This window comes from Apus apus, chromosome 1, assembly GCF_020740795.1.
Source record: "Apus apus isolate bApuApu2 chromosome 1, bApuApu2.pri.cur, whole genome shotgun sequence".
NCBI classification, from domain to species: Eukaryota; Metazoa; Chordata; class Aves; order Apodiformes; family Apodidae; genus Apus; species Apus apus.
Window position 1 is genome coordinate 125845893 of NC_067282.1, and position 26267 is coordinate 125872159.

At 43.1% G+C, this 26267-nt stretch overlaps 1 protein-coding gene across 1 annotated transcript in view; it reads left to right on the forward strand.

Moving 5' to 3' along the window:
• Positions 1 to 17354, forward strand: part of LOC127382465 (ovostatin-like) — a 36255-nt gene extending 18901 nt beyond the window's left edge. Inside the window, exons 21-35 of the mRNA XM_051614145.1 lie at positions 1144 to 1265; positions 1901 to 1952; positions 2255 to 2338; positions 2989 to 3165; positions 3476 to 3557; positions 7617 to 7773; positions 8218 to 8292; positions 8869 to 9034; positions 10354 to 10574; positions 11019 to 11234; positions 11357 to 11481; positions 11670 to 11760; positions 14253 to 14324; positions 15562 to 15664; positions 16641 to 17354. Coding sequence (XP_051470105.1) covers positions 1144 to 1265; positions 1901 to 1952; positions 2255 to 2338; positions 2989 to 3165; positions 3476 to 3557; positions 7617 to 7773; positions 8218 to 8292; positions 8869 to 9034; positions 10354 to 10574; positions 11019 to 11234; positions 11357 to 11481; positions 11670 to 11760; positions 14253 to 14324; positions 15562 to 15664; positions 16641 to 16693 — 1796 coding nt within the window. The 3' untranslated portion in view covers positions 16694 to 17354. The remainder of the gene's footprint in view (positions 1 to 1143; positions 1266 to 1900; positions 1953 to 2254; positions 2339 to 2988; positions 3166 to 3475; positions 3558 to 7616; positions 7774 to 8217; positions 8293 to 8868; positions 9035 to 10353; positions 10575 to 11018; positions 11235 to 11356; positions 11482 to 11669; positions 11761 to 14252; positions 14325 to 15561; positions 15665 to 16640) is intronic.
• Positions 17355 to 26267: the final 8913 nt, after the last annotated feature.

Here is a 26267-nt window from a genome sequence, read left to right on the forward strand (position 1 = left end):
TCTGTCCCTCCTGCCCTTTAATGTAGCACCAATAATCCACAGACATTGCTGTGGATTATTGGAGCTCCATTTATTGCTCCACAAATTTAGTATTGACCCTTGCTAAAGTTCCCTTAGACACAGTGAATGAGGAGTGAATTGTTCTGGTATTTTATCTCTTCTGATTCTTGGTAGTACATTTCCTGTCCAGTTTAGGAAGAACTGTTCACTTGCCACATTATATATTAAATACTGACAGGATTTCATGTGCCTATGATGTTCAGCTCACAGTTTTGCATCTAACCAGCTGTATTCAGTAAGAATAAAATTTGCTAATAATTTTGGACTGGATTCTGAACAGGCAAGGAGATACTGCTTTTCTCTGATTTTACAGCTGTGTTAACTGACTTCAAGTGAACATTGTCTTTTTTGAAAAGGCAGTGACAACAGCTTGCATGTATACAAAAAAGTTCTAATTACTGAAGATTCTTCTCAAAATGAACCACAGATGGGCTTTTTCCTTAAAAGACTGTTTCTAAAACCCTATAGCCACTATGACTGGCATTCTTCAAACTCACTGAGAAAGATACAAACTTAGAGTGAGATGAAAACTGGTTATGCAGCAAAATAATACTGCAGAGCTGAATAAAAGAAAGCTGCTGTCTCTCCCTGCTAATTCTGAAGATAATGCATTTTGTTCCAAGTAAAAAATTCCTTTGGATTTCCAGTTCGCAATGTTTGCAGGAGTGAAGTGAGCAAGGCCTGGAAAGCTGCTCCCTTCATTCTTGCTCCTCTGCTCGGGAGCAGCACTGTGGCTGTTACTCAATGTTGTCCCACCATTAATAAACTCCATCTGAAGGAAAGTGGTAGAAAAGCTGTAAGTATTGAAAGACTTCCCTAGGCCAGATAAAACTCCACACAAAGCTAAGTGGAAAACGGTAGTAAGTCCTGTCAGTTGTTTGGCCAGGCTAGGGCTCCACGCAACCAGTCCTTGCCACTAGTGGGCAGGGGTGGAGCCTAAATGAAATTTGTTTCTACTGAGCTGCCTTCAGAGAGAATATTTTTCTCAGCAGTCCATCAGCACTGAAGAGGCAATGAAAGCCAGCGATAACTGTAGACATTGAAGATAACTTTGTTTTCTTGGGCTGGTGCTTGGCTTTCCAGGTAAGGTGAATTTCACGATTACTGCTGAGGCCAAACTAAGTACCGGAGGAACAGGAAACAGTACATCCCTGGAAGAGGAGACGATAAACAGGGACACCCTGGTTCAAACCCTCCTTGTTGAGGTACAGTAGAAAATTTGCATGCGCTTTCTACTTTGTGTAAACTGCAATTCCTACGACTGTGGGTTAGAAGCAGTTAGCTAGTGAGAGGAGGCAAGGCAGATGACACAGGGGGAATTGTGAACAGAAGGCTTCTCCAAGTGAAAATGAGAGTATAAATAGCAACCATCGTGGCATCTGCTGTTCTTCTGTCACTGTTATCTTCTTGGGACCACAAGCATACATGTCCTGATGCTCCACAGATGTCAGTAGCCAGAACTGTGGAGATTCCATATCTTATCTGTCAACGCCTTTAGCATATGACTCTAATACTGAGGAGTTGAGTGGAGGGCAGGCACATAAAACAGAGGCTTGAGCATCATAAAACAGAGGCTGGATAAGTCTGTGTTATAACTGCATTCTATGAAGGTAGCTTCTCTGGATAGGGTGGTGGGTAAAACAGAGACAGAACTATTGGTCAAGAGATAGGTGGAGGAATTCCACTATTCTAGTAGGGATGGGGCAGGACTGGGTACAAGGCATGCACTGTCTGGGTAGCTACATCCACGTACTGTTTTATGCCATTACCTTGTTCACGGTTTCATGGTCAACACTTCACTTTTCTTTCTCTTCCTGACCACTTCCCTGCAATCAAACAGTCTGAGGGTATTAAAAAAGAACTGACTCAGAGCACTCTTGTCTGTACCAAAGGTAAGTTCATTCATTCATTCATTACAAGGAGTTAGGAGACCTGCTTCGTTGTCTTGTAGGTTTTGTCCTACAAAACCAGAGATGCTTCCAGGGGAGGAAAGAGGGTCTCAGGGTCAAGGTGCTGGGCTACAATTCTGGGTTTTCAGAGATACCTTTGACTCATTGAACAATTGTCTGCAGCTGTTTCTTTACCCAGGACTGCAGATTGTAATAGTCACTGTAGTAATGGCTACAAAGCGAAGACTTCTGAATAAATAAATAAATAAACAAAATTAACAATTCTTGTTACATTTTCTCATCAGGCATAACAAAGTCTGAATCAGTCTCTCTCAACCTTCCAAGAAACATAGTACAAGGATCAGCCAGAGCTTACTTTTCTGTCATGGGTAAGTTTAGCACTTAAATTAACAACAGGAGTAAATGGCATTTCTCTTGTGCTGAAACAAATGCCACCATTTATGCATATACAAAAATAATTAAAGTTGAGGAGGTACCAAACTGTGATTTTAGAGAAAATATTTCCTACTTTGCAAAATGGCAATGAAAGACAAAAGTTGCTCAGAATTCTCCCATACCACGTCAAAAGTGGCTAAAATAGTCACATGGTTTCAATTTATATTAGGGTCATTGTGAGGTGTGCTGATACTGTGCAGTAGCCTCTATAGCCCATCAGCACCATACCCACATATGATTCTCACAGGTACACACAAAACAGGAAGCAGGTTGTAAAGGGCAGGGAAGCTTAACCTTTCCTAAGGGTTCACAGCTCTTTCTCAGAATTCATGCCAGCCACTATTGATGTTCAGTTTTTTCTCAAGTTCTCAGTTTGTCCCAGGTGTCCAGCACCAAAATAAAAAATAAAAATGAAAATAAGGACACTTCAGCCTTTCTGTTAGGGTGTGTCTTTGGTTACTGTGACTACCTTCTATTGGTCATTGCCCTTAGGTTCATAATAAGGTAATACAAAGCAATGTATAATGCTGTGCAATAAAAAACGTTTGAACTGAACTAACTCCTTGTATCTTTAATTCTCTAGGAGATGTTTTGGGTAGAGCCCTGACAAACATGGACAACCTCCTCAGTATGCCTTATGGCTGTGGAGAACAGAACATGGCCTTGTTCACACCCAACATCTATATTCTGGATTATCTGAATAAGACTGGGCAGCTAACTGAAGAGATTAGAAACAAGGGTACTGGATATTTATCCACAGGTGACAGGCTTTCAGATTCTTTTATCTAATGCTGTGATTGTGTGCATTAAAGTCTAAAGCTCTACATGGTGAACACTGGTCTCTGATTTCTAGCACCCCATCTGTTGCATAGAAGCAGGCAACAACAGCATCTCAAAGCAGCATGTCATACTTACAGAAGCAAAAGCTTCTAGAAGTCATAGTTGCTGACATTATTCACCAGACATACATTACTTAATATTAAATCCAAAAGTCCTACTTCTTCAGTTGAATAAACACCACAACTAGTCATTTTCTGTCATAAGAAAATATGTCTTTATTGTATTTTCAGGTTACCAAAAACAGCTCACATACAAACACCGAGATGGATCCTACAGCTCCTTTGGGACACAAGACAGGGAAGGGAGTGTATGGTAAGTGATGACCCTTTCTGTTTCCCTAGCACAGGGGTTTTAGGCTTTGAAAAATAATAAAAGTGTTCAGTGATTCTTATTTTTAATAGACTAAATGGACACAGATTAATTAATTTGGATCTCATAGAAAAGGAGAGATCAATAAACTGGAAAGGATGTGAAAAAGGATAAGATGATTGGGGGCTGGAGTACATAACATTCAAAGGGAGGCTGAAGGAACTGGCTTCGTTCAGCCTGTAGAAGAGGAGAAAGCGACAGCTTACGTAAAGCTTTCCACTACCCATATAAGACTGCAGAAAAGAGAGATTCAGACTCTTCATAGATTCATTTAGTTTGGAAAAGATCTTTAAGATCATCAAGTCCAACCTTTAACCCTGTTCTACAATATTCACCCCTAAACCATATCCCCAAGCTCCACATCTATATGACTTTTAAACACACCCAGGGATGATGACTCAACCACCTATTTGGGCAGCCTGTTCCAATGCCTGACAACTCTTTCAGAGAAAAAATTTTCCTAATGTCCAGCCTAAACCTCCCCTGGTGTAGCTTTAGGCCATTCTCTCTTGTTCTATCACTGTTTATTTGTGAGAAGAGACCAGCACCTACCTCTCTACAATGTCCTTTCAGGTAGTTGTAGAGAGCAATAAGGTCTCCTCAGCCTCCTTTTCTTTAGACTAAATAAGCCCTGTTCCCTCAGCCACTTTTCCTAAGACTTCTTGTCTAGGCCTTTCACCAGCCTAGTTGCTCTCCTCTGCACCCACTCTTTCTTGTACTGAGGTGCCCAAAACTGAACACAGTATTTGAGGTGGGGCCTCAGCAGTGCCGAGTACAGGGGGAGGATCTCTTCCCGAGACCTGCTTGCAACACCATTTCTAATACAAGCCAGGATGCCATTGGCATTCTTGGCCACCTGGGCACTCTGCTGGCTCATATTCAGCCGCTTGTCAATCAGCACCCCTAGGTCCTTTTCTGCCAGACAGTTTTCCAGCCACTCTTCCCCAAGCCTGTAGTGTTTCATGGGGTTGTTGTGGCCCAAGTGCAGGACCTGGCACTTGGCCTTGTTGAAGCTCATACAGTTTGCCTCAGCCCATTGACCTAGATTGATTAATTCCCTGTGTAGACCCTCTCTACACTCAAGCAGATCAACACTCCCATCCCGTTTGGTGTTATCTGCAAACTTACTGAGGGTGCATTCTATCTCCTCATTGAGGTAATTTATAGATATTAAACAGAAGTGGTCCCAACACTGAGCCCTGAGAAACTCCACTTGTGGCTGGCTGCCAGCTGGATTTAGCTCCATTCACCACCACTCTCTTGTCCTGGCCATCCAGCCAGTGTTTTATCCAACAGAGAGCATGACCATCCAAGCCAAGAGCAGCCAGTTCTTTCATGAGAATGCAGTAAGAGGCAGTGTCAAAGGCTTCACAGAAGTCCGGGTAGACAATATCCACAGCCTTTCACTCATTGACCAGGTGGGTCATCTTGTCATAGAAGGAGATGAGGTTCATCAAGCAGGACTTGCCATTCGTAAATCCATGCTGACTGGGCCAGATGACCTGATTGTTCTGTAAGTGGTGCATAACGACACTCAAGGTGATTTGTTCCATGACCTTCCCCAGCAACAAGGTCAGACTGACATTTCTGTAGTTGCCTGGATTCTCCTTCCAGCCTTTCTAGTAGAAGGGTGTCACATTTGCCACCCTTCAGCCCACTGGGACCTCCCCAGTTTGCCAAGATTTTAGGTAAGTGAAGGAAAGAGGCTTGGCGAGTAGATCCGCCAACTCCTTCGATACTATTGGGTGTAACCCATCCCGGCCACATAAACACATAAACTTGTGTATGTTTAAATGTTGCAGCAGGTCCCTGACTATTTCCTCTTTGAACCAGGAGGATTGATTCTGTCCCTTCTCCCTGTCCTCCAGCTCAGGGGGCTGGGTGTCGAGGGAACCACTAGTTCTACTGGTAAAGATTGAGGCAAAGAAGGCATTAAGCACCTCAGTCTTTTGCTCATCCTTTGTCACTAAGTTTTCCCCTGCAACCAATAAAGGATGGAGATTTTCCCTAGTCCTCCTTTTGCTGTTGATACATTTATAGAAACACTTTTTATTGCCTTTAATAGCTGTAGCTAGCTTGAGTTCTAGTTGGGCTTTGCCTCTCCAGACTTTCTCCCTGCATATCCTCACTATATCTTTTGTAGTCCTCATGAGAGACTTGCATCCTCCTACAAAGGCCATAAACTCTCCTTTTACTCCTGAGTTCCAGCAAAAGCTCTCTATTTAGCCAGGCCAGTCTTCCTCCTCGCCAACTTGCCTTTCAGCACATTAAAATAGCCAGCTCCTGCTCCTTTTAGTCTTCTTTTTTGAAGTATGTCCAACCTTCCTGGAATCCTCTACCCTTCAGGGCTGCCTCCCAAGGGATTTTGTTGATCAGTCCCCTCAACAGGCCAAAGTCTGCCCTCTGGAAGTCCATGGTGGCAACTCTACTGACTCCCCTCCTTACTTCCCCAAGAATTGCAAAACACTATCATTTTATGATCGCTGTGCCCCAGACGGCTTCCAACCATTACTTCCCCCACAAGTTCTTCTCTGTTCCCAAGGAGCAGGTCAGGAGCACACCTTCCATGGTTGGTTCCCTCACACGTTCCTTCAGGAAGTTAACTTCCACACACTCCAGGAACCTCCACAACTGTTCTCTCTCTGCTGTATTGTATTTCCAGCAGACATCTGGGAAGTTGAAGGCCCCCATGAGAACAAGGGGTAGCAATCGTAAAACATCTCCTATCTGTTTATAAAATATTTCATCTGCCTCTTCATCCTGGTTGGGAGGTCTGTATCAGCCTTGTTGCCCTTCCCCTCGATTCTTACCCATAAGGACTCAACCCTATCATCACCCTCATTAATTTGCAGGCATTCATACATCTCCCTGATATAGAGGGCCACCCCAGTGCCTTTTCTTTCTAGTCTATCTCTTCTGAAAATTTGGTAGCCACTGATTGCAGCACTCCAGTCATATGAGTCATCCCACCAGGTTTCTGTGATGGCAGCTATATCATAGTTTTCCTGCTGCACAACAGCTTCCAGCTCCTCCTGTTTATTGCCTATGCTGCATGCATTGGTGTAGATGCACTTCAGCTGGGCTAATGATTTGGCCACCATTTTGGGGGCAGGTGCCCTAACATCTACCTGACCATTCTCAGCTGCTCCCATAGTTACTTACCTGCCAATGAACCTTCTGTTTTTGCTGCCACATGGATCAGGGTCCCCCACCTCCCCTGAGACAGCAGATTGAAAGGCCTTTCCAGCACACTGCCCCACAAACACCAGCATGCTACACAAGGATGTCTTATCCTTACTTGAGTAAGGAAAAGACTTTATCCTTACTCAAGTTGCACAATGGAAAACCCAGCTGGATTGAAGGGAAATAATTATCTTCCCCAGGAGAAGGGTGCAGCATTGAGACCACTGCTCAGAGAGGATATGGATATCTCTATTCCTGGAGATGTTCATGACATGACCAAACAAGAGACTGAGCTTTGAAGTTGGCCCTAGTTTAAGCAGGTGGTTGGACTGTAGACTACCAGAGATCCCTTACTAACTAGTTTATTTCATAATTCTGTTAATTAAGATTAGAAATTGCTATAATACATCATCAAGGTGTGTCTATACTTTATACCACTCTGAAAGAATGGTTTCAGTACAGTAATGGAGAAACCTCTGGTCAGTTTTTAATACCAGGATTTTAGCTATCTTATTTATTTGAAACTTAAAACACACTTCTTTCTTTTAACTCAGAAATTATAGAGTTCACTTTATGTCACTTTCTATGGACATGTGGTGGAGTCATAATCCCTGGAGGTATTTGAAGGGCATGTAGGTGTGGTACTTAGGGACATGCTTTAGTGGTGGACTTGCCAGTGTGCTATGTTAACAGCTGGACTTGAGAATCTGAAAGGTCTTTTCCAACCAAACCAATGCTATGATTCTATATCCAATTGCTAATAAATGTTCTTGATCTTGTTCACACCTTACCTGCTTTGTGTTTCTGGTTCACCTGCAGGCTCACTGCCTTTGTGTACAAGTCATTTGCACAAGCCAGACGCTACATCTACATTGACAAAAAGGTCCAGTCTCAAACTTTGATCTGGCTGGCAAGCAAGCAGAAGTCAGATGGATGCTTTGAAAATGTTGGGTCACATTTCAACAATGCTTTGAACGTAAGCACTGGGACAAGTATAGTCCCCAGCTTCCAGTCCTACCATTGAGATTCTTTTAGATAATTTCTGCCCAATACCAGCTTGTGACCACACCCTTTCTTGTACCATGTCTTGCACACCTCTCATGTACAAGCAGAGCATGATTCTCATGTCTGCTATTGATGATGAGGTAGAAACCAGTTCAGCTCAGTCAGAAGTCTCAGGTTTTATTTTCCACCACTGCAATATGTGTCCAGCCACAGGCTACAAAATGCTGTATTGCATATGTGCAAAAACCAAGAAAATGCATTAAATAATTTTGGCTTCATCCTGAATTAACTTGATTTTTCTTGTTCCTGTACATACAAGGAGAAAGAAATTACTTCTGATCTCAAACCTAACTGGTATCTGAACTATGAATCTGTACTGACCTTTTTTTTATTTTTTTACATGTGTTTTCTTCAGAGTGGAGAACAAGGTGAATACTCACTCACAGCCTACGTTGTGGCAGCATTGCTGGAGGCTGGACACACTGTCATGGTAGGCATTTGATGCTGTTATGCTTTATTAGTCTGACCAGCCATGTGTCAAACAGTGAACAAGTCACAGTCCTCACATATACATTCTTTAACAATATAGTAAATACTTGTCCCAATTGTGGGACAGTAGGGTCAGCTGAGGAATTCTGTTTCCAGAACCCTGCACTGCCATAAGATAGCTAGCGAATGAGTATTAACACCCAACTGGCATAGCCTGCTTTATCATGGGGTCTCAATACACTTCACATAGCTCTGTAAAATGTATCCATCTTTTAGAGCTATGGCAACGAAGGGACAAAGGATTCACCTGCCTAAGGTCATCTAGCAAGTAAGGATAGAACTAGTGTTCTGTTAGTCCAGCCATGCTGCCTCTAAATAAATGCAAAAAGAAGGCAGCAACAGTGCAAGAGCATTTTTTACAGAATACACACTGTAGGCCCTTAAACATGCCATGGTTCATGTATATTTTAGCGTGAAGGGTCAGTGATGGTAGCTTAAGCAGTGATGGAAGTATTTAAAGAGAAGCTGAGACACAAATCCAATTACCTGACAACCCAACTATGTTTTGCATTACTAGCATCCTGTGGTTCAGAATGGCATGAGATGTTTGGAGACTGCATTTGGCAATGGAGTCCACAGTCTCCATAACCAGGCCCTCTTTGCCTATGCTTATCGTTTAACTGGCAAAGAGAAAAGATGCCAATTCTTCCTTGAGAATCTGGACAAAAGAGCTAACAGAGATGGTAAGTGCAGTATGGTCATGATACTGACAATGCAGCTCATGGAATGGCCTGTGATCTGGATGTAAGCTGTTCTTACATGTATGTAAGTAAGATTTTCTCATTGTCACTGTTTGACTCAGGTCTGACAACAGTGCTCTCAATCCCCTCCCACTCTGACCCAGGTAGGGAAGGAGAGAGAAAAAAAGAGAGAGACTTGGCTGGATTGAAAACTAAACTACACAGCTTTAATTAAACACTAATGATATAAGAAAATATGTACGATTATATACAAATACGTTCAGATATCTGCAAAAGCCTCTCACCTCCCTCCACCCCCAGCATCTCCCACAGCACTCCCGTGAACTGTGAACAGTCCCGAGAAATCCCAGAGTTGCTGCTGGAGAAAGTGCAGAGTGATGAGGGTCAGGAGAGCTCGAGCCTGGGGGTGACGGTGATGGATGGACGGAGTCCTCCCCAGACACCGGGCACGGACGGAAGAGAAGGGAAGAAGAAGCAGGAAGGAAGTTGTCTTCTGTGATCTCTGACCTTCCTCTGAACTTACGTAGATATATGGAATGGAATCTCTCTGGCCAGTTTTGCTGTCTGTCTAATTCAGCCTCCTACAGGGGGGTCATACATGTCCCCATAGTGTATGAGCCCGCAGAGTAAAGGTGCCACCTTGAAGACCCAGCAGTTACAAAAACATTCCATTCTTATCAGTCGAAGTTGGAAGGCTCTGTGACTAGTTAAAAGAAAGCTTACTGAAGGAAAGAAAATCAGTAAAAGGAAAATTGGCTTCATCCTGGCTCAGACCAGGACACTCATTCATGCTGCTCCCATCCCATTTCATGCATGCTGTGCTACTGAATTTATCTCTATGAATTTCTGTGTCAAATCCTTTTGAGATTGAGCTGTGGCTTGATTTTCTTAAAATTATGAAATAATGTAGGTTGGGAGAGACCTCTTGAAGTCTCCAGTCCAAGGCAGTTGAAGACTACATCTTGTTTCCCCATTACCCTTCTCTTCTACAGGCTTAATGAACCCAAGTCCCTTAACTATTTCATGTGCTCAAGTCTGTGACTGCCCTAGCATTCTTCTGCATTCTTCTCCTTCACTTCAACCACCCTTTGACTTATACAGACCCCTTTTAATTCCCTTTCTATTTCTTCCTGTTTTCTTTTCCATCCTGGAACTAAAACTCATCCAGGACTATGATGGCTGAAAAAACTTTTGGGTGATGGGAGAGAAGGAATTGTATACCTATCTCCCACATGATACTGTAGTGAATTAGCCAGGAATTAATTTTCCATGCTTTTTACATCCTACTCTTCTATTTTCAGGTGGTTCAGTTCATTGGCAGAGAGAAAATAAGCCACCAGCAGAATATTTCCCTGATTTCTATTCCCGTGCCCCTTCTGCTGAGATTGAAACAACAAGCTATGTGCTCTTGGCTTTGCTCAAAAAAGTCAAATTCACTCCAGAAGACTTTTCTTACATTTCTCGCATTGTGCACTGGCTTGTCAAACAACAGAACCCATATGGTGGTTTCTCCTCCAGCCAGGTAACAACTGGGTGTGAAAAAAAGAAAGTTTCTGGGAGCAGTCTAGCCTGCAAGCTGGATCTCAATTGTATGACATATTTCCTCATTACATATTTGTTTGAATAATATTTGATAAATGGTGCTCACACAAGTCTCCTTGTCAAGGCACAACAAACTCTTCATAGGCAGTTTCATCCATATTTTAGTTTTAGGAAATGGGAATTTACCTGAGTTTCAAGTTAGCAGTAGACAGCAGACACTGCTGACACAGCATTATCCCAGATTTTCTGGGATAATTCAAATCTGTGTCCTCAGAACTTGCATCTCGTCTCTTTAGCTCCTTGCAAAGTCCCTCTCCATTTATGAGCACTGACAAAGCATCAGGGAAACAGGTGCTGTGCTAACCTGATGCACCATCTTACAGCTGGGTATCTGTCTAATTAGGGGTCATGTTGTTCTTTCCAGGACACTGTTGTTGCACTCCAAGCTTTAGCCCAGTATGGATACCTCACCTTCTCTAAAAAAGGTCTTAACATAGTCAAAGTCAATTTCATGGACTACCCCAGTAAGACTTTCCAAGTGAATGACAGGAACCGCTTCTTACTGCAGCAGACTTCCTTACCCACTATTCCAGGGAATTATAGTGTGGAAGTGAATGGCACTGGCTGTGTCTATCTGCAGGTAAGCAAGCTGAAATCTCAGCACCACTTCTCTGAGGATTAAGCAGGGGATCCTCCCTAACCTCTTGCCCTCCATACCTTATGTCAAAGCCACTGGGACCATCTCACATTTATCTCTTTTAGACCACCCTGAGATACAACATCCATTTGCCAAAAAGAGCTGCAGGGTTTTCTCTGTCCGTGAAGTCAGCCAATGCTTCCTGCACAAGCAACTTCCCACCAAAGTTTGACCTTGTCCTCTCTGTCAGGTAACTTCCTCTTATTGACTCCTCCTATTTATCTACCCCCTTACATTCACAGTTCAGTAAAGCATCCAAGGAAAGATTTAAGCATAGGGACTTAACTGCTACTGTGCAGCTACAGGAAGACAAATAGAGTCATTCACCGGTCTCTTCTCCACCTGCAGATCAAACTAACAGAACTTTTCTCATTTTAGTTACACAGGAAACCGCAGTGTCTCCAACATGGCTATTGTTGATGTGAAGATGCTCTCAGGTTTTGTTCCTGTAACATCTTCCCTGAAACAGGTAAATAATGGGATAAGAGTAAATGGTAATCCCTGAAAACATAAGAAGTTGATAAGCGTTGTCTCTGATTAGCAAATTGGAGCCCCACGGGAATTCTGCAAAGTTCCTAGATGTAGCCTTATGACATATACTTTGTGTCTCACTCTAATCTGTGTTCATCTGTTGAAGATAAATCTTAGAAGTTGACAAATCCAGTAGCCCAACAGGCAGACATGCCCACTATATGCATACACGATATACATATGCATATACTTATATATACACACACACAGCTGGCCACACAGATCAATAGAGACAGAAAAGACTGCACTTACACAAATACAGACAACACAAATGGACTTTCGGTTTCTGTTTCTGGATGATCAGACTGAAAGCTAATTAGTGGGGGGAAAAAAAAAATATATATATATATGTATATATACACACACACATACACGTATGCATGCAAACACACAACGTGGATCCCTCTGGTAGTTGACTTCAGTCTACACAGTAGCTGCCCCAGGATTCTTCTTCTGTCCACTTGATGGCATACATCGGCACACCCAAACATACACATACTCAAGGGCTCAGCCCTACTCCAGTGGCTGGAACTGAGCACCCAGTCATATGTATAGCAGGTGCCTCCAGTAACCAGCCTTAGAGACTTAGACATGCAGTCTCTGCAGCAGCTGGGCTTGGATCACCTGGTCTCCCAGTTGCCTCACATGGACACATACACGCACGCAAACACACACAAAAGAGTCTTTGCTAGCTGGTCTAGTCCAATGGCATGACCCCAAGACCTTACAGTTTCTCCAGTAACAAGGTCAGATCTCCTTGTCCGACCTGTAGCCAACTCGGATCCTCTGGTATCTTCAGTATTTGACCCAGCCTCATACCTGATTTAGTTAGTAGGTGGCTGCCAGACCATTTAACTTAACTCACCAGCTAGTCCAGCTTTGTATCCACTTGCAACCACCCACTGTCACACACACCCACACACAACAGGCCAGAAGTCTGGTCTCTCAAGATGTTGGCACCCCAGACACACAGTCTCTGTGATCTGTGGTCCCCTCTTCAGTGGTCTGCACATACACACACAAAATAAAGAGCCCTTCATCCATGAAAATAATCAGGAACAGAGTTTAAGAAGAAGAGAGGAGAAACTGCAGTGAACACGTGCAGGGCATGATCAAACATGTGTACCAGTTTAGGTGCAACCATCACCTTTTATCCTATTTCCCCATCCTTTTATCTAATTTTCCCACCCTTTTTCCTCCCATTCGGACCTTGTCCCGCCTTTTGTTACTTCTGGTTCTTTCCCTAAACATCCAGTTTCTCAAGTCCCAGCATCCCACACTCAGGCTGTGCTCCTGGAGGCAGCATTCCCCTTAAGTCAGTAAGGTGATTCAGGGATACCCTGCTGTAGACTCACCTGGTGGGTCTCCCCAACAATGGGTCAGGGCATTGCCCAGTGGCAGCCCTGAGGGAATCAGGTCAGGGTGCTCCAGGTTACTGGAGTTTCCCCTATCAGTTATTGTTCCTCTAATCCTTTGTATCGAGGGGGAACAAGCCTTTAATCACACAACCAAACAGAATCTATGTAAGAAATACTTCTGCCATGGATGAATTGCTCAAATCAGTATTTTTCAATGGTTACTCCTTCCTCTACAGCACAGTTTAGCAAAGAAAAAATGGGTACTGCTCTTCCTTTGTTATACAGAAATTTGGTCACAGTTATGACAATTGTAGCGAGAACATTGATAATCGCTACATTTTAGTTCCTAGTGCAATGTAGGTTCTGCAGCAGGTGCATTCTCTTCAAGCCACAAGCCTTAATCTTTAAGTAGCTAAAAAGGAGGATGCAATTCATTGTAGAGTCTACATAGCTAGGGGCATCTATAACTATTCAGCATTCAGGTGTGAATTTCATTCTTTACTAGAACTGTATGAAATTCATAACTTTTCTTTGAAAGCTTTTTCCACTGATCTGTCACACTGTTTGGCACTCTAGTCCTCTTTATATGTACGTTATATATATTTTATATGTATTTTATGTTCTTATATATACTTTATATGTATTCATCTATATACACATATGGAAAAAATAGCTGGGTTTAACACTTATTTTTGTACATTTTTGCAGTAAATTAATTTTGCTCACGTGCTTTTCTAAAAATTTTTAAACTTTTGCTTTTTAAAATATGCAACACACTAGAGAGTAAGTCAGCTTGAGCTGCAGAATCAGTCATGTAATTGTGAAATCTCATTGAAAAAGAGTACTCAAGTTGATGATGTGTCCCAGCAAAGCTGTTTTTCATTGTGATTGGTTTGCACTCATGCTACGAAAATGCTCAGTTTGCATTTCTTATTTTGGTCATAAGATGTCAGGGTGGCAGAACAGTAGCATGGCACTCACTTTAAATGTATTTTGCTTTCAAATAATTATTTGTAAGTCTCCTTGGCATGTCTCCTTTGTATGACATTGCTATCATTTGCCTTATGTAAAGCTTCAGCAACACAATTCTGTTGTGGATCGTGTAGACATCAAGAACAACCACATCCTCTTCTACCTTCAGCAGGTAAGGCTTCTTTTTGGTCTTATTAAATTGGAAGTTTAAAACAGATAAAAGAATTATCTAAGTAATAGATTAGTAACAGCCATGTCTTTAAAATGTAAGGGGACTTTACTCAGTCCAATATAAAATATACAACAGAAGCTGTAGTCTACAGTGAAAAGATATGTAATTGTTATTTTTGTGAAGAATGCTGTATGATTAATTTTCACAAACATAGCTAAGTTGCATTCCATATTGCAAAATTTCCCAGTCTACATAATATTCTTCATCCTCTAAATGATGTTTCTCATCAGTTGATCTAAGAGTGTTTTACAGGGAGACAGTTACATCCCTTTCATTTCAGGGAGATTTATGTATGAAAAGAATATACCACCCACATTGATTACATTAATAAGGGGAATGAGTGGAGAAAGATTAAAATCAAAACACAAGGGAGCCTAAAGTACCAAGAAAGGAAGGAGAGAGGAAGAAAAAAAAAAAATAGTAACAATATCTATGCTCTCAAACACAACTTTTTAGTGATTGGCCTCCAAGGATTACTATAAGGAAGATTGGAGTTGGTGTTCTGAATTCACGAAGAGTCTCAGATGTTGAGATGTGAAAAGTTTACCCAGTAGGACACAAATGCTGCAGCAAATTCTCTAGAACCCCTGTCCATGGTTTCATTCCTATAAAGAGATTAGCAGTATAAAAAACAAGGACAAAGGAAAAAGAGAGCAGGGTCACAGTCCCAGGCATGCAGGTGAAAACTTGAAGCTGAAGAAGATGAGCAAGGAGGAAAGTTTGAGGCAATTAGCTGCAAGAGTTTGGAATGAGGAACAGAAACACAGGAGAGGATGGGGATTTGAGTTCAATGCAATTAAAGAGAGAAAAGAGTCATAGAGATGCTGAAGGTGATTTTAGCTGGGAAAAGGCAAAGAAAGAAACTAACAGGAGCTTTCAGTGAGAGGATGAATGCTGGTGTGCTGAAAGCTGCAGTACTTAGGCAATGGTTAGGGTAACTGGTAATGTAGATACGAAGAAAAAGAAAAAAAGAGCACACAATTTTAGCAATAAAACATATTTAGAAACAGCTTTTAAATAATTATCTGATTTGACAACAAGTTTACAATCTGGAGACAACTGTAGAATGGCACTTTGCCACTCAGTCTGACCGAGAAATGCATCTGTTCAACCTTAGCCTTGAGGATAGGTATGAAAATAAAAGGTTTGATGTGTTTTCTCGTCTTACCATTTCCAGGTCTCCCAGAAGGCAATCAGCTTCTCCTTCAGTGTGGAACAAAGCCTGCCTGTCACAGATATCAAACCAGTGCCAGTACATATGTATGACTACTATGAAACAGGTAAGTGACCTCAGTGGCTTGGAGCAAAACCTGTAAAATCAAAGTATTGATCTCAGCATTTACAAGATGTGGACAGTGCTTTTTGCCCTGCTGTCTCTGTGAAAGCTTCTCTTGACTTTCCTGCATTTGCTGCCTTTCTTTATCAGGAGAGATAAATGGATAGAAAGCTAGCAGTTTTGCTGGTTTTGACTGCTAAGGGGTTTGCAGAAGCATAGACAGTTTCTGCCTCCATGTCTTGTTTCTTGTTTCATTTCAACATAAAGCAGATTAGATTGTTGTATGACAGGAGTTTCTTTCTTACAAACTGCATACAGAATGAAGAGTGGTTCCACTTTCTTTCTACAATTTGATCACAATGGTTAAAATCCATAGCTCAGAGGCAGCAGTGTTCCTGACTTCCCTGATCTGGCTTATCCTGTATTTTTGCTTTGTATTGCAGTAGCAGGCTGCAGTCAAATAACTGTTCCTTTTTTGGAATTTAAAGACTTAAATAGGAATGACAGTTCTGCTGAACCCATAGAAATTTCAGCATCTAACTAGAAAATCAAGTGCCTAGCCACGTTTCTTGATCTGGCATCAAGGAACTAAACTTGCAACATACATTACCCAGTTGTGGATAATCAAAGCTGTGTCTCAGGCTCCCCAGTGCTTTTCTCAAGCTTGGCACAACCTTTGAGAACTGCATTGTAGTAGATGAACAGCAGTATTAAGAGAATTGACCCTGGAGCAAATGTTCTGCCACCTGATCCACATCCTGCATGTTCAAAGCAATGATATCTCCTGACAAACATGGTCAGAGGAGTGCATTGGGCTTTGACTGTGAACCCCTGCAACTGGGTGCCTCGAAAACTGGAAGACTACCACAAGATCTATCAAATATTTTCTGGTTCATAATGTGTTAATCATGGGTGCGCAGTGACTAGGGTCAGAATGATTTGTTACTCTCATGCATGTCATCTTCCTTTCTTCTTTCCAGATGAATATGCCCTTGCAGAATACAAAACACCATGCTCCCTGCCTTCCAACTGAAATCAGATATGTGACAAAAGAGGTAATGCTTCAGAATGTATCAGGCAACCATTTGTAGAGGAAGAAGAGAATAAGAGACTTGGTTGTTTCTGGGAGGGCAATGAAAAGCACGTAGAAAAATGAGGTGTAAGTAAATCTTAAATTGCAGTAGGTCAGAATGACCCATTCTGGCCCCCAATTTAAAAGAGCTGGGGGTCAGTGTGGATCAGAAACTCCAGAACTCCAGATAAAGTGTTTTTCCTAATGAGGGAGATACTGTGCAATTGTTAACCATAAGCATCCATCTTCTTGGAAATTCATGACATATATTCTAGTAGGAGCTTTGTATAAATGTAAGCTCCTGAAACATATATTCTTGGTCACAGATTCGTCTTAGGAAGTCCAAGATCAGGAGAATGTTCTGCTGCTGCTGCTGCTACTTCTGCAAACTTAATTTGTTTTGGTCTTTCCATTTATCCTGAAGGAAAATTCTGAAAAAATTACTTTGATCCTTATCTTTTTCAGTGATTGAACTGAATAAGGTATAGATGTTAGCATTCTAGCCACAGGAAGACAACTGTTATGTATTTTTTGCTTCTATTTAGAAAGGAAGTTTTTCTTCAGATTAACATCTTATATTTTACTGGTCTCTGTAATAAAACCTTCTGATTGACAATGCTAATTGTCCTGGTCTCCACTCCTTGTTGCATCTAGAGCTGGGTGCTGTAAGGTTTTTCATAAGCTAAAATACTCATACCTTGGACAGGACTGTCAATGACAATGACAACCTGACATCAGCGACATCTTGTGGCACAGACAGGGTTGAGGCCCTGGCCTACATGGTGGAAGCTTTCTGCCCAAAGCAGAGAAACTAGAAAGCTGTAACACAGGAACTCTGTGAAAACAGCTTAAGGAGGAATGGTGGATGCAATGATGCCCCTGGAGAGAGAAAAATGAGAAGATTTGGAGGGACTGAAAAATTAAGAGAGCCACAAAGAGTTTATGATGGGGTGGCAATGCATAAGAAATTTCCTGATGTGCTCTCTGCATTTAGGTGAACAGGTAGAGCAGACAGCCACAGTGAAACTAATCCTAATGCACTGAGCAGTGCAGGAGCCTTTGTGCTAAGGGGCAGCCATGACAGAGAGTCACAGGCTCAAAAAAATCCCAGAATGATGGAAAAGAAATTTGGCATCTGTAAAACCATGAGCAGTGTACCAAGATGCATGGCTCAGGCAACAGAAGACATCTAGACCTGCCTGCAGATCTATCCATCAGGTCTTCAATGCACTTACTGCTGTAGTTCCAACAAAATTACTAAATGTTGGTTCTTCTTGCAGCCAAAAGCAATCATGTATAGGCCCTTTCTTGTTCTGTAAAAGGTAGTAATCCAGGAGGTTCCCTAAGGAAAGACCCAAGGGGTAGGATAGAAACAAATGAAGGCCATTTTACATGAAAGCTGTAAAAATATAACCTATCATCCCACAACCAACTTTCTGTATGTCTTTCACCAACTTTCACACACTTTTAAGAAATCACTGTGAAGTGCTTTAACACCAGGTATTTCTGCTGCAGTAAGATCCCAGAACCTAAAGCCTAAAGGTCAGCAAAGACTTACTGACATCACCTTTCTTGCTGCAGCCAGGACAATAATGTGTCACTTGTCCCTGACCCACAAAACCACAATACTTCCAGCCACATTGTGTAAATCAAGATTTTCCTGCAGGGGATTTTCTCCTGTGAGTCACACATTAACATAAGCATACGTACATATAGCTAAAGACAAGGAGCCTACTCATCAGTTACTCCCAGTACAGGTATTTCTTGGCTTGCAGTTCAGTGGGTTTTGCCTGTTCAGACATGCAGTAGGGTTCCTGTGCTCTGATATGAGCTGTCTTTAGCTTAGTCAAATGCAATACCCTTCATTACAAACCTTGCCACCTCTGGGAGCAAAGGGATTGTGACAATGTGAAAAAAAGTCACTGATCTTGGCTTGGGCAGTCCTTGTGAACCAAGCTCTGCCCAGGCATTTTCATGGACAAAAGCCAAAGGTAGGATGCTGCAAATCTATAGAGAAGAGGCTTTTTATAGAGAAGATGCTGATGGGATCCCAGTCCTCTGGGACCCCTGTGGGAAACTGTTCTTTTGTTCCCCACATAAGACTAAACAAAATGCCTTTTAAGCCAGCGAAGGCCTCTCCTGATTATCCCCAGCTAACCAACTAAAACAGACTTGCTTCTCAAGGACAACTGAACCCAAAACAACAGATGTACGGGACAGAAAGGATGGGCGACAAGCCATCCTGTGCCCCTGGCAGTCACTGCCCTAACCTGGGGCTCACGGATGCTCACTGGCTCTGGGCAGTGACACTGACTGGACGGGTGGGTCAGGGGGTATCAAAGGGGCGAGTGCAGCAGGTGGGCCCCTTCCCTCCTCCCTGAGGCCCGTTCGGACGCTTTCTGGGTGGGACACCCCCCTGCTGCGGACACTGGTGCTGGGACCCTGCCTGCCTGCCCCGGGTCCAGCCTGAGCCTCAGCGCCGAGCGTGCCGGGGTCCCCAGCCCTGGGGTCGGGGCCGGAGCCCCCTCCCCGTGTAACTGCCGGTGGAGGACACAAACACACACACAGATTCCTTTCCTCATACTCGCACACACAGCGCGACCTCTTAAGGAGGACTGACTTCGGGCTTCCTTCCCTCCTCCCCTCCTCCCCTCCTCCCTTTGGTCCTTAACCCTCTCCCTTAAAAGCACCTTTGCATTGCCTCCCTAAAGGACACTTGCTCACTATATACATCCCTGGTAGCCATTCACACCTGCATTGTCCCTAAACATCATCCCTCGGTTTGTGTTAACCCTTAATAAACCGATTAGTTCGTGGAGCAAACCTTGGCTTTAGAGGCAATTTCTGAGCATGGTGGGGTGGGGGTGCTTTCTAGCTACCCCCCTGAAACACGGTCCCGCGGTGGCCGTTGCTCCGTGAGAGGCAGCGCCGCGTGTGACCCTCGGGCTCATTCACAAACCCCTCCACATCGGGAGGGGGAGTCGCAAAAGTCTCCTGACAGCCGGTAGCCCCCCGGTGCCGGCTTGCGACAACCCCAAATCACATTGCATTTAAACCAGCCTAGCAAGCAGTTATTGCTGAACAGCATAGTTTTGGTCCTGCTCACTTTTTTCCTCCTTTGCTCTTATCCATGCTCTCCTGACACTTTGAGTGGTGCTTAACTTCATCACACACAGGCCAGGTCAGAGATAGGGACCCAATTCCAAACTAAAAAGTTTTAGGTGGAAAAAAGTAAATTTCTTCCTTCTTCCTGCATGAACAGACTTACCATGGGGGCAGAGAAACAATAGGAAGCAGGCAGGAAAAAATGCACTGTCGCTTTTAGCAAGGCATGGACACAGTTCAGCTGCATGAGAGACCCATGCTGCAAATCTTGGGAGCTTTTGCAGGAAGCTGAGCAGCCAGTGTGTCAGCACTCCACCTCCTACCCCAGCTTACCTTCTTGCAGCACACTGCTGCCTCTTTATGTGCTCAGCAGCTCCTGCTTACTGTCACAACTGTGATCTCCAGTTTGTCTTGTTGTAACAAGTCTTGAGTTTCTCCCTCTCTCCATCCCAGCAACCAGATACATCTTCCTTTCTATAATTTGCCTGCTTGTGTTTGTGGGCTGAAAGACGGTGTCCTGACCCAATTTAAAGCCAGACATCTGTAGCCTCTGACAGCTCAGATCACAAAGGTGGTGATGGGACTGTATCTTCACAGAATCACAGAATCACAGAATTATTGAGGCTGGAAAAGCGCTCTGATATCATCAAGTCCAGCCTATAACCTAACAACACCACCACATCAGCTAGACCATGGCACTAAGGGTCATATCCAGCCTCTCCTTAAACACCTCCACGGATGGTGAGTCCACCACTTCCCTGGGCAGTCCATTCCAATGTCTGATCACCCTCTCCACGAGGAAGTGCTTCCTAACATCCAACCTAAACCTCCCCTGGAGCAGCTTCAGGCTGTGCCCTCTCATCCTGTCACAAGTTGCCTGGGAGAAGAGCCCAGCCCCCATCTGACTGCAACCTTCCTTCAGGTAGTTGTAGAGAGTGATAAAGTTCCCTACTGAGTCTCCTCCAGGCTAAACAACCCCAGCTGCCTCAGCCTGTGCCTATAAGACTTTCCCTCTAGTCCCTTCACCAGCCTCCACCAGCCTTGCTGCTCTCCTCTGGACCTGCTCCAGCACCTCAATATCCCTCTTGAAGTGAGGGGCCCAGAACTGCACACAGTACTTGAGGTGAGGCCTCACCAGTGCTGAGCACAAGGGGAGAACTACATCCCTGGTCCTGCTGGCCACACTATTTCTGATGTAGGCCAGGATGTCATTGGCCTTCCAGGCCACCTGGGCACACTGCTGGCTCATGTTCAACCAGCTGTCAACCAGTACTCCCAGGTCCCTCTGCTGGGCAGCTCTCCAGCCACTCTTCCCCCAGTCTGTAGCTCTGCCTGGGGTTATTGTGGCCAAAGTGCAGGACCTGTCACTTGGTCTTGTTGAATTTCATGCCATTGGCCTCGGCCCATCGATCCATCCTGTCCAAGTCCCTCTGCAGCTTCTTCCTACCCTCCAGCAGATCAACACTGCCCTCCAACTTGATGTCATCCATGAATTTACCGAGGGTAGACTCGATCCCCTCATCCAGGTAATCAATAAAATAAAGATGTTGAATAGGATTGGGCCCAGTACTGATCCCTGGGGAACAGCACTGGTCACCAGGCACCAACTGGTGCAGGACCATTCACCATCACTCTCTGGGCCCAGTTATCCAGCCAATTTTTAACTCAGCAAAGGGTGCACTTAGCCTGTAATAGCCTTGGTTCCTGAATACAAGGTACTATATAGAATTCTTCAGAAATAGTCTGAACTGTGGCATTTCTATTCATACGAAAATCTCTTCTCTTCTCTTCTCTTCTCTTCTCTTCTCTTCTCTTCTCTTCTCTTCTCTTCTCTTCTCTTCTCTTCTCTTCTCTTCTCTTCTCTTCTCTTCTCTTCTCTTCTCTTCTCTCCTCTCCTCTCCTCTCCTCTCCTCTCCTCTCCTCTCCTCTCCTCTCCTCTCCTCTCCTCTCCTCTCCTCTCCTCTCCTCTCCTCTCCTCTCCTCTCCTCTCCTCTCCTCTCCTCTCCTCTCCTCTCCTCTCCTCTTCTCTCCTCTCCTCTCCTCTCCTCTCCTCTCCTCTCCTCTCCTCTCCTCTCCTCTCCTCTCCTCTCCTCTCCTCTCCTCTCCTCTCCTCTCCTCCTTGCAAATGCATTTCTATTCCCTCACATGGCCTTTGATGTTGTAGTTGTATGCAATTTGAGCTGTGCTCTGAAGACATGAAGCACATAAAAATAGCCAAGTCTACCAAACAATTAAACCTCTGCCCACAAGGTCCTGGTATCTGCTGGGTTTCAAATCTCAGCCCTTTCCACAGTCTTCTCTTTGAATATGGTTTCCTACACTCAAGGCCAAATAATAGCTCTGGATAAGCTGTCTCTGCTTGGTCTTGCATCAGCAGATGCAGACAAATCCAAATTCTTCTGCCCAAGTCTGGGTGGGGAAGACATGAACAAGCTGAAGTCTGGAGGTTAACTGGCCTATTTAGAGAGGTCCATAGTCTGCTTCACCACTAGTTACTCTCACTCTTGTGTCAAGTCACCCACGGACTTGGGTCAGAGTACTTCACAAATAATTTATATCACAACTAAACACCCTTACCACTGGATAGCTAGCCTGGTGGAGGCACAAGCTCATATGTTGAACCCCAAAATTATCTTCCTGGGTGCCTCTTGTGTGCATTTGGAGAAGGCCTGAGGTAGGAGAAGAGTTTCTGCAGATCAGCTAGCAGAAAGGTGTTCAGCTTGAGAGAATCACTTGGGGTCCAGACAAAAAAGCAGATCACCAATGCAACATCACTAGGACCTAGGAAACCTTGGGAAGGAGCAGGACAGTTGCTCTAAACATCTGAGGATCTGGGCATAGAACCATAAACCTCTTCGTGAATCCTGGCTGATGTGAGCTAAGTGCCTTAATAACCTCAAGATCCTGACCCCATTCTCTGACATTTCTCTCAGCTTTCTAACTACAAAACTTGGCATTTGAAAGCTTTTCATGTAAGTAGCATGCATTTGGTGTGCATGCAGGTAAGCCTGAAGGGGCACTTCAATGCATAAAAAAACATTTATGAGCATATGTTCTTCCATCAGTATTTCTGGATACACTCACTAGGATAGACAGAAAACATGGGAAGAGAGTTCTCTCCTTTGTTTGGATTGAATTTAAGCTTTGTTTTTTTAAAGGATGGGAGTAGTTTCTTCCCTGACAATTATGGTGAAATTCTATGCAAAGCAATTGATAAGAGTTTCTACCTTTTGAAAAAAAGAATTATATTTTGAGACAAGGATGTTTTGAGGTGAGTGATTTAATCTTTCAGTTCTGCTCAAAACCCAGAGACTCTGTGCCCAGCATTTCTGTTTGCATGGGAAGCACCCCCTAAGCACAATGCACTGAAAGCAGTATTGTCACCTTTGCATGAGACCTGTGGATGACTTTAGCTACAGACAAGCGCTCCCCCTCGGTCTTCCATCCCTGTCAGCAGAAAAGGTTGTGTGAGCTTTAAGAGGGGTCAGCCAGGCTGGTTCAATCTACCTTCAGCTGTGTACACAGCCGGCTGCTAAACAAAAGCCTTTGTTTAATGCCATTCCAGTGAATAGCCAGCTACAAGCCTGATCAGATGGAAACTGATATGATATGCAGATTCTTTCAAAAGCACAGCATTTAAATTTTGCTACAAATTTCTGAAACACACAGTTGAAAGGGAGTGGCTGGGACAATGCCAGCAGTAGCTAGCAAAATCTGCATTTTATAGGCTTCTTTCACTTCTATAACTCTTTTACCTCCAGCACAACTAATCACCTGAATTTTTTCTCATGGAGCCTGCAGCTTGCAAAATTGCTAATGCAGGAACTCAGGAATCTGCTTAACCTCAATGCAAGTCAGACTTGCTGTGTCCCACAACCTTACTGCATTGAGATTTTAATTTTATTTATTTGCAAGAAGTAAAAATAGAGTTTTGAGGCTGTTTGGTCAGGGTTCACTGTAGTACATCTAACTCAATGCATTATAATTTAGAAATTTGACTACTTACATATTATGCTGTTTCACATTCTTCCCCCTTACATCTCACTACCTAAGAAATTTTACTCAGAACAGATTTATGAGCTTCATAATAAAGTCCTGATTTTTAAATGATGAAAAAAAATGAGATATTACACAGCAGAAACTTATCACGTGTGGTAACAAACATGTCACCTTGCTATTGTTCAGTCAGTTGTACATTACAATTTCTTTCCCTATGTGTTTCAATCTCTTCTCCACATGGCTGAGCCACCCAAACCTTAGCATTGCCTTACCAAAGGGGAACTCCTTCTTGCGGAAGGAACAGATAAAAATTTGAATTGAAGAGGTGAAGAAGAGAATAGATAAAAGTTGCAGAGCAGGTGCAGAAGAAATATCTAGAAAAGCCACATAAGCATGAGAGATCAATTTGGGAGCGTGGAAAGCTTCTCACTCTTAATGTTTCAGACAAGTCAGTAGAAGTCATGTTAATGTCATGCTTTTCCACAAAGAGATTATGCAGCTTTTGAGTCCTAACTCAGCCAGCTGATAAAAAGGCTCATTTCCATGTTCTTTGCAGTCTATGTCCTGCAAAAACAACTGTGAAGAGCTTTTTCCCACCCAAAGCACTAGGAAGGTGCAGTAATCCTCACCTCTCTTTGAGACTGTGATAAAGACATGAAAATCTGAGCCAAAGGACTTTCCCATTAAAATTCCAGATGAAATGATGTAACAATTAACAGGAACTTCAGATACTAAGTTTTTAGGATCATGCAAATCAATCAGACAAAATGATAAGGGTCACCTGCCATCTTCAGAAGCGCCAAATAGTTTCTTCTTAGGTGCCAAACATGCTCAGTATGTCAGTTTGAACACAGGTACTAGTCTTTTGTATATGTATATTTTCCTATAAAAACAAGTCCTTGAAATTATCTGCCTGTTCAAAAGCCAAAATGACAGTTTGGTCCTTTTAGCAGCAATATCTGGTTGCCAGACAATACTTCAAGAAATGTCTCTAACTCAGTGACCAGTATCATGAAACCTTCAGCACCTTCTGAAAGTTCTTGGTCAGTGCCAGAAGCTCTGCTAAACTGATGGCCAATAGATTTGTCCTGCTCAATATCCTGTCCCAGAGTGACATGCCTTGCTCTGTTTCACTCTTTGATTTCTGAAACTTGTCTTCAACAATTAAATTGCAGTTTTTCTTTCCTTTAACTTTTATTTATTGATGTAGTCATCTATCAAGCCTTTTTCATTGTTTTCTCCTGATTTTTTTCATTCGTGTTGACACTTGGTTTGGTTGAATGCAAATGCTTGAAGGGTGTTCGGTGACTTAGTTTTGTTTGAGTTACACTCCTACTGCTTTTACCTCAAACAAATGTGATGACACAGACTAGCACGGTCTGAGATATGATCTTGTAAACAGTGGGAGTAGTGAAAACATACGTGCCCTTAGCTTTCATATTTGTATAACCCAAGACCAGGTGAAATTTAAGGAGAATTCAGAGCTAAATAAAATTATCTGGGTTAGATTCTTGCTTGTATCTTGTATGTATGTGACTCTTAACTTTGATTATCAGAAGAGGCCAGCCCCTATAGGACGTGATGGAATTGACAAAGGTATGCAGAAGAATTTCAACCTTTTCAATCATTTCAGTAACAAGATGGTAACTCTGTTCTAACCTTAGTTGCATTTCTGAAAAACATGCTTCACTATTTGTCATCAGTCTTGGACACAAGTTATTCCTGGCAGGCATGTTAAATAACTCTTTTCAAACTAATTCCAAACTTATTCTGGTGTGATGGGGTTACCTGGATATTTTCTGTCTCTTCCAGAAATACAGTCCTGCCAGTGTCAGTGAAGGACTTACAAAATAGGTAAAAGAACAGTTGGTATATACTGTAAGAAAAAAAAAAAATTACTGAAAGCCAGAGAAAAGGGGAGCCAGAAGAATCAAGAAGCCAGCAAAATGCCCAGGAAGCCAACCCTGCTATGTTGAGGCTCAGGTCTTGCATGCTGGAGACTATAAAGAGAGAACATATGGGGAATCATACAGTGTCCAACTGCTCTGGCATTTTCTTTCAGTCAGACAAACCAAGAAGATTCAACATTATTCTTTTTTTATCCTCACTGTATCTTTAGTGAAAAAACATCAGAGCATTCTGAGTTCAGAGCCATTCCTGGGATACAGCAGCCAATGTAGTCGAGTGCAAATCACGCAGACTTCATCTATGGGTTTTTGAAACCTCTCATGGGTTTTTGTGTTGCTGTGTCCATTTATTTCTAGAGCCTGGATCCTACCAAAGTGAGTGGCAATCTTCTTTTCCACCTCCCTGGGTTTTGGCTGGATTCAGAGTCTGCTGGGTCCCTACACAGGACTGGTAGGACCCATGGCTCTGTTGTCACAGCCAAATATGTAATCAAGTTTTGTTCTCAGTTGACATGCACAGTCTT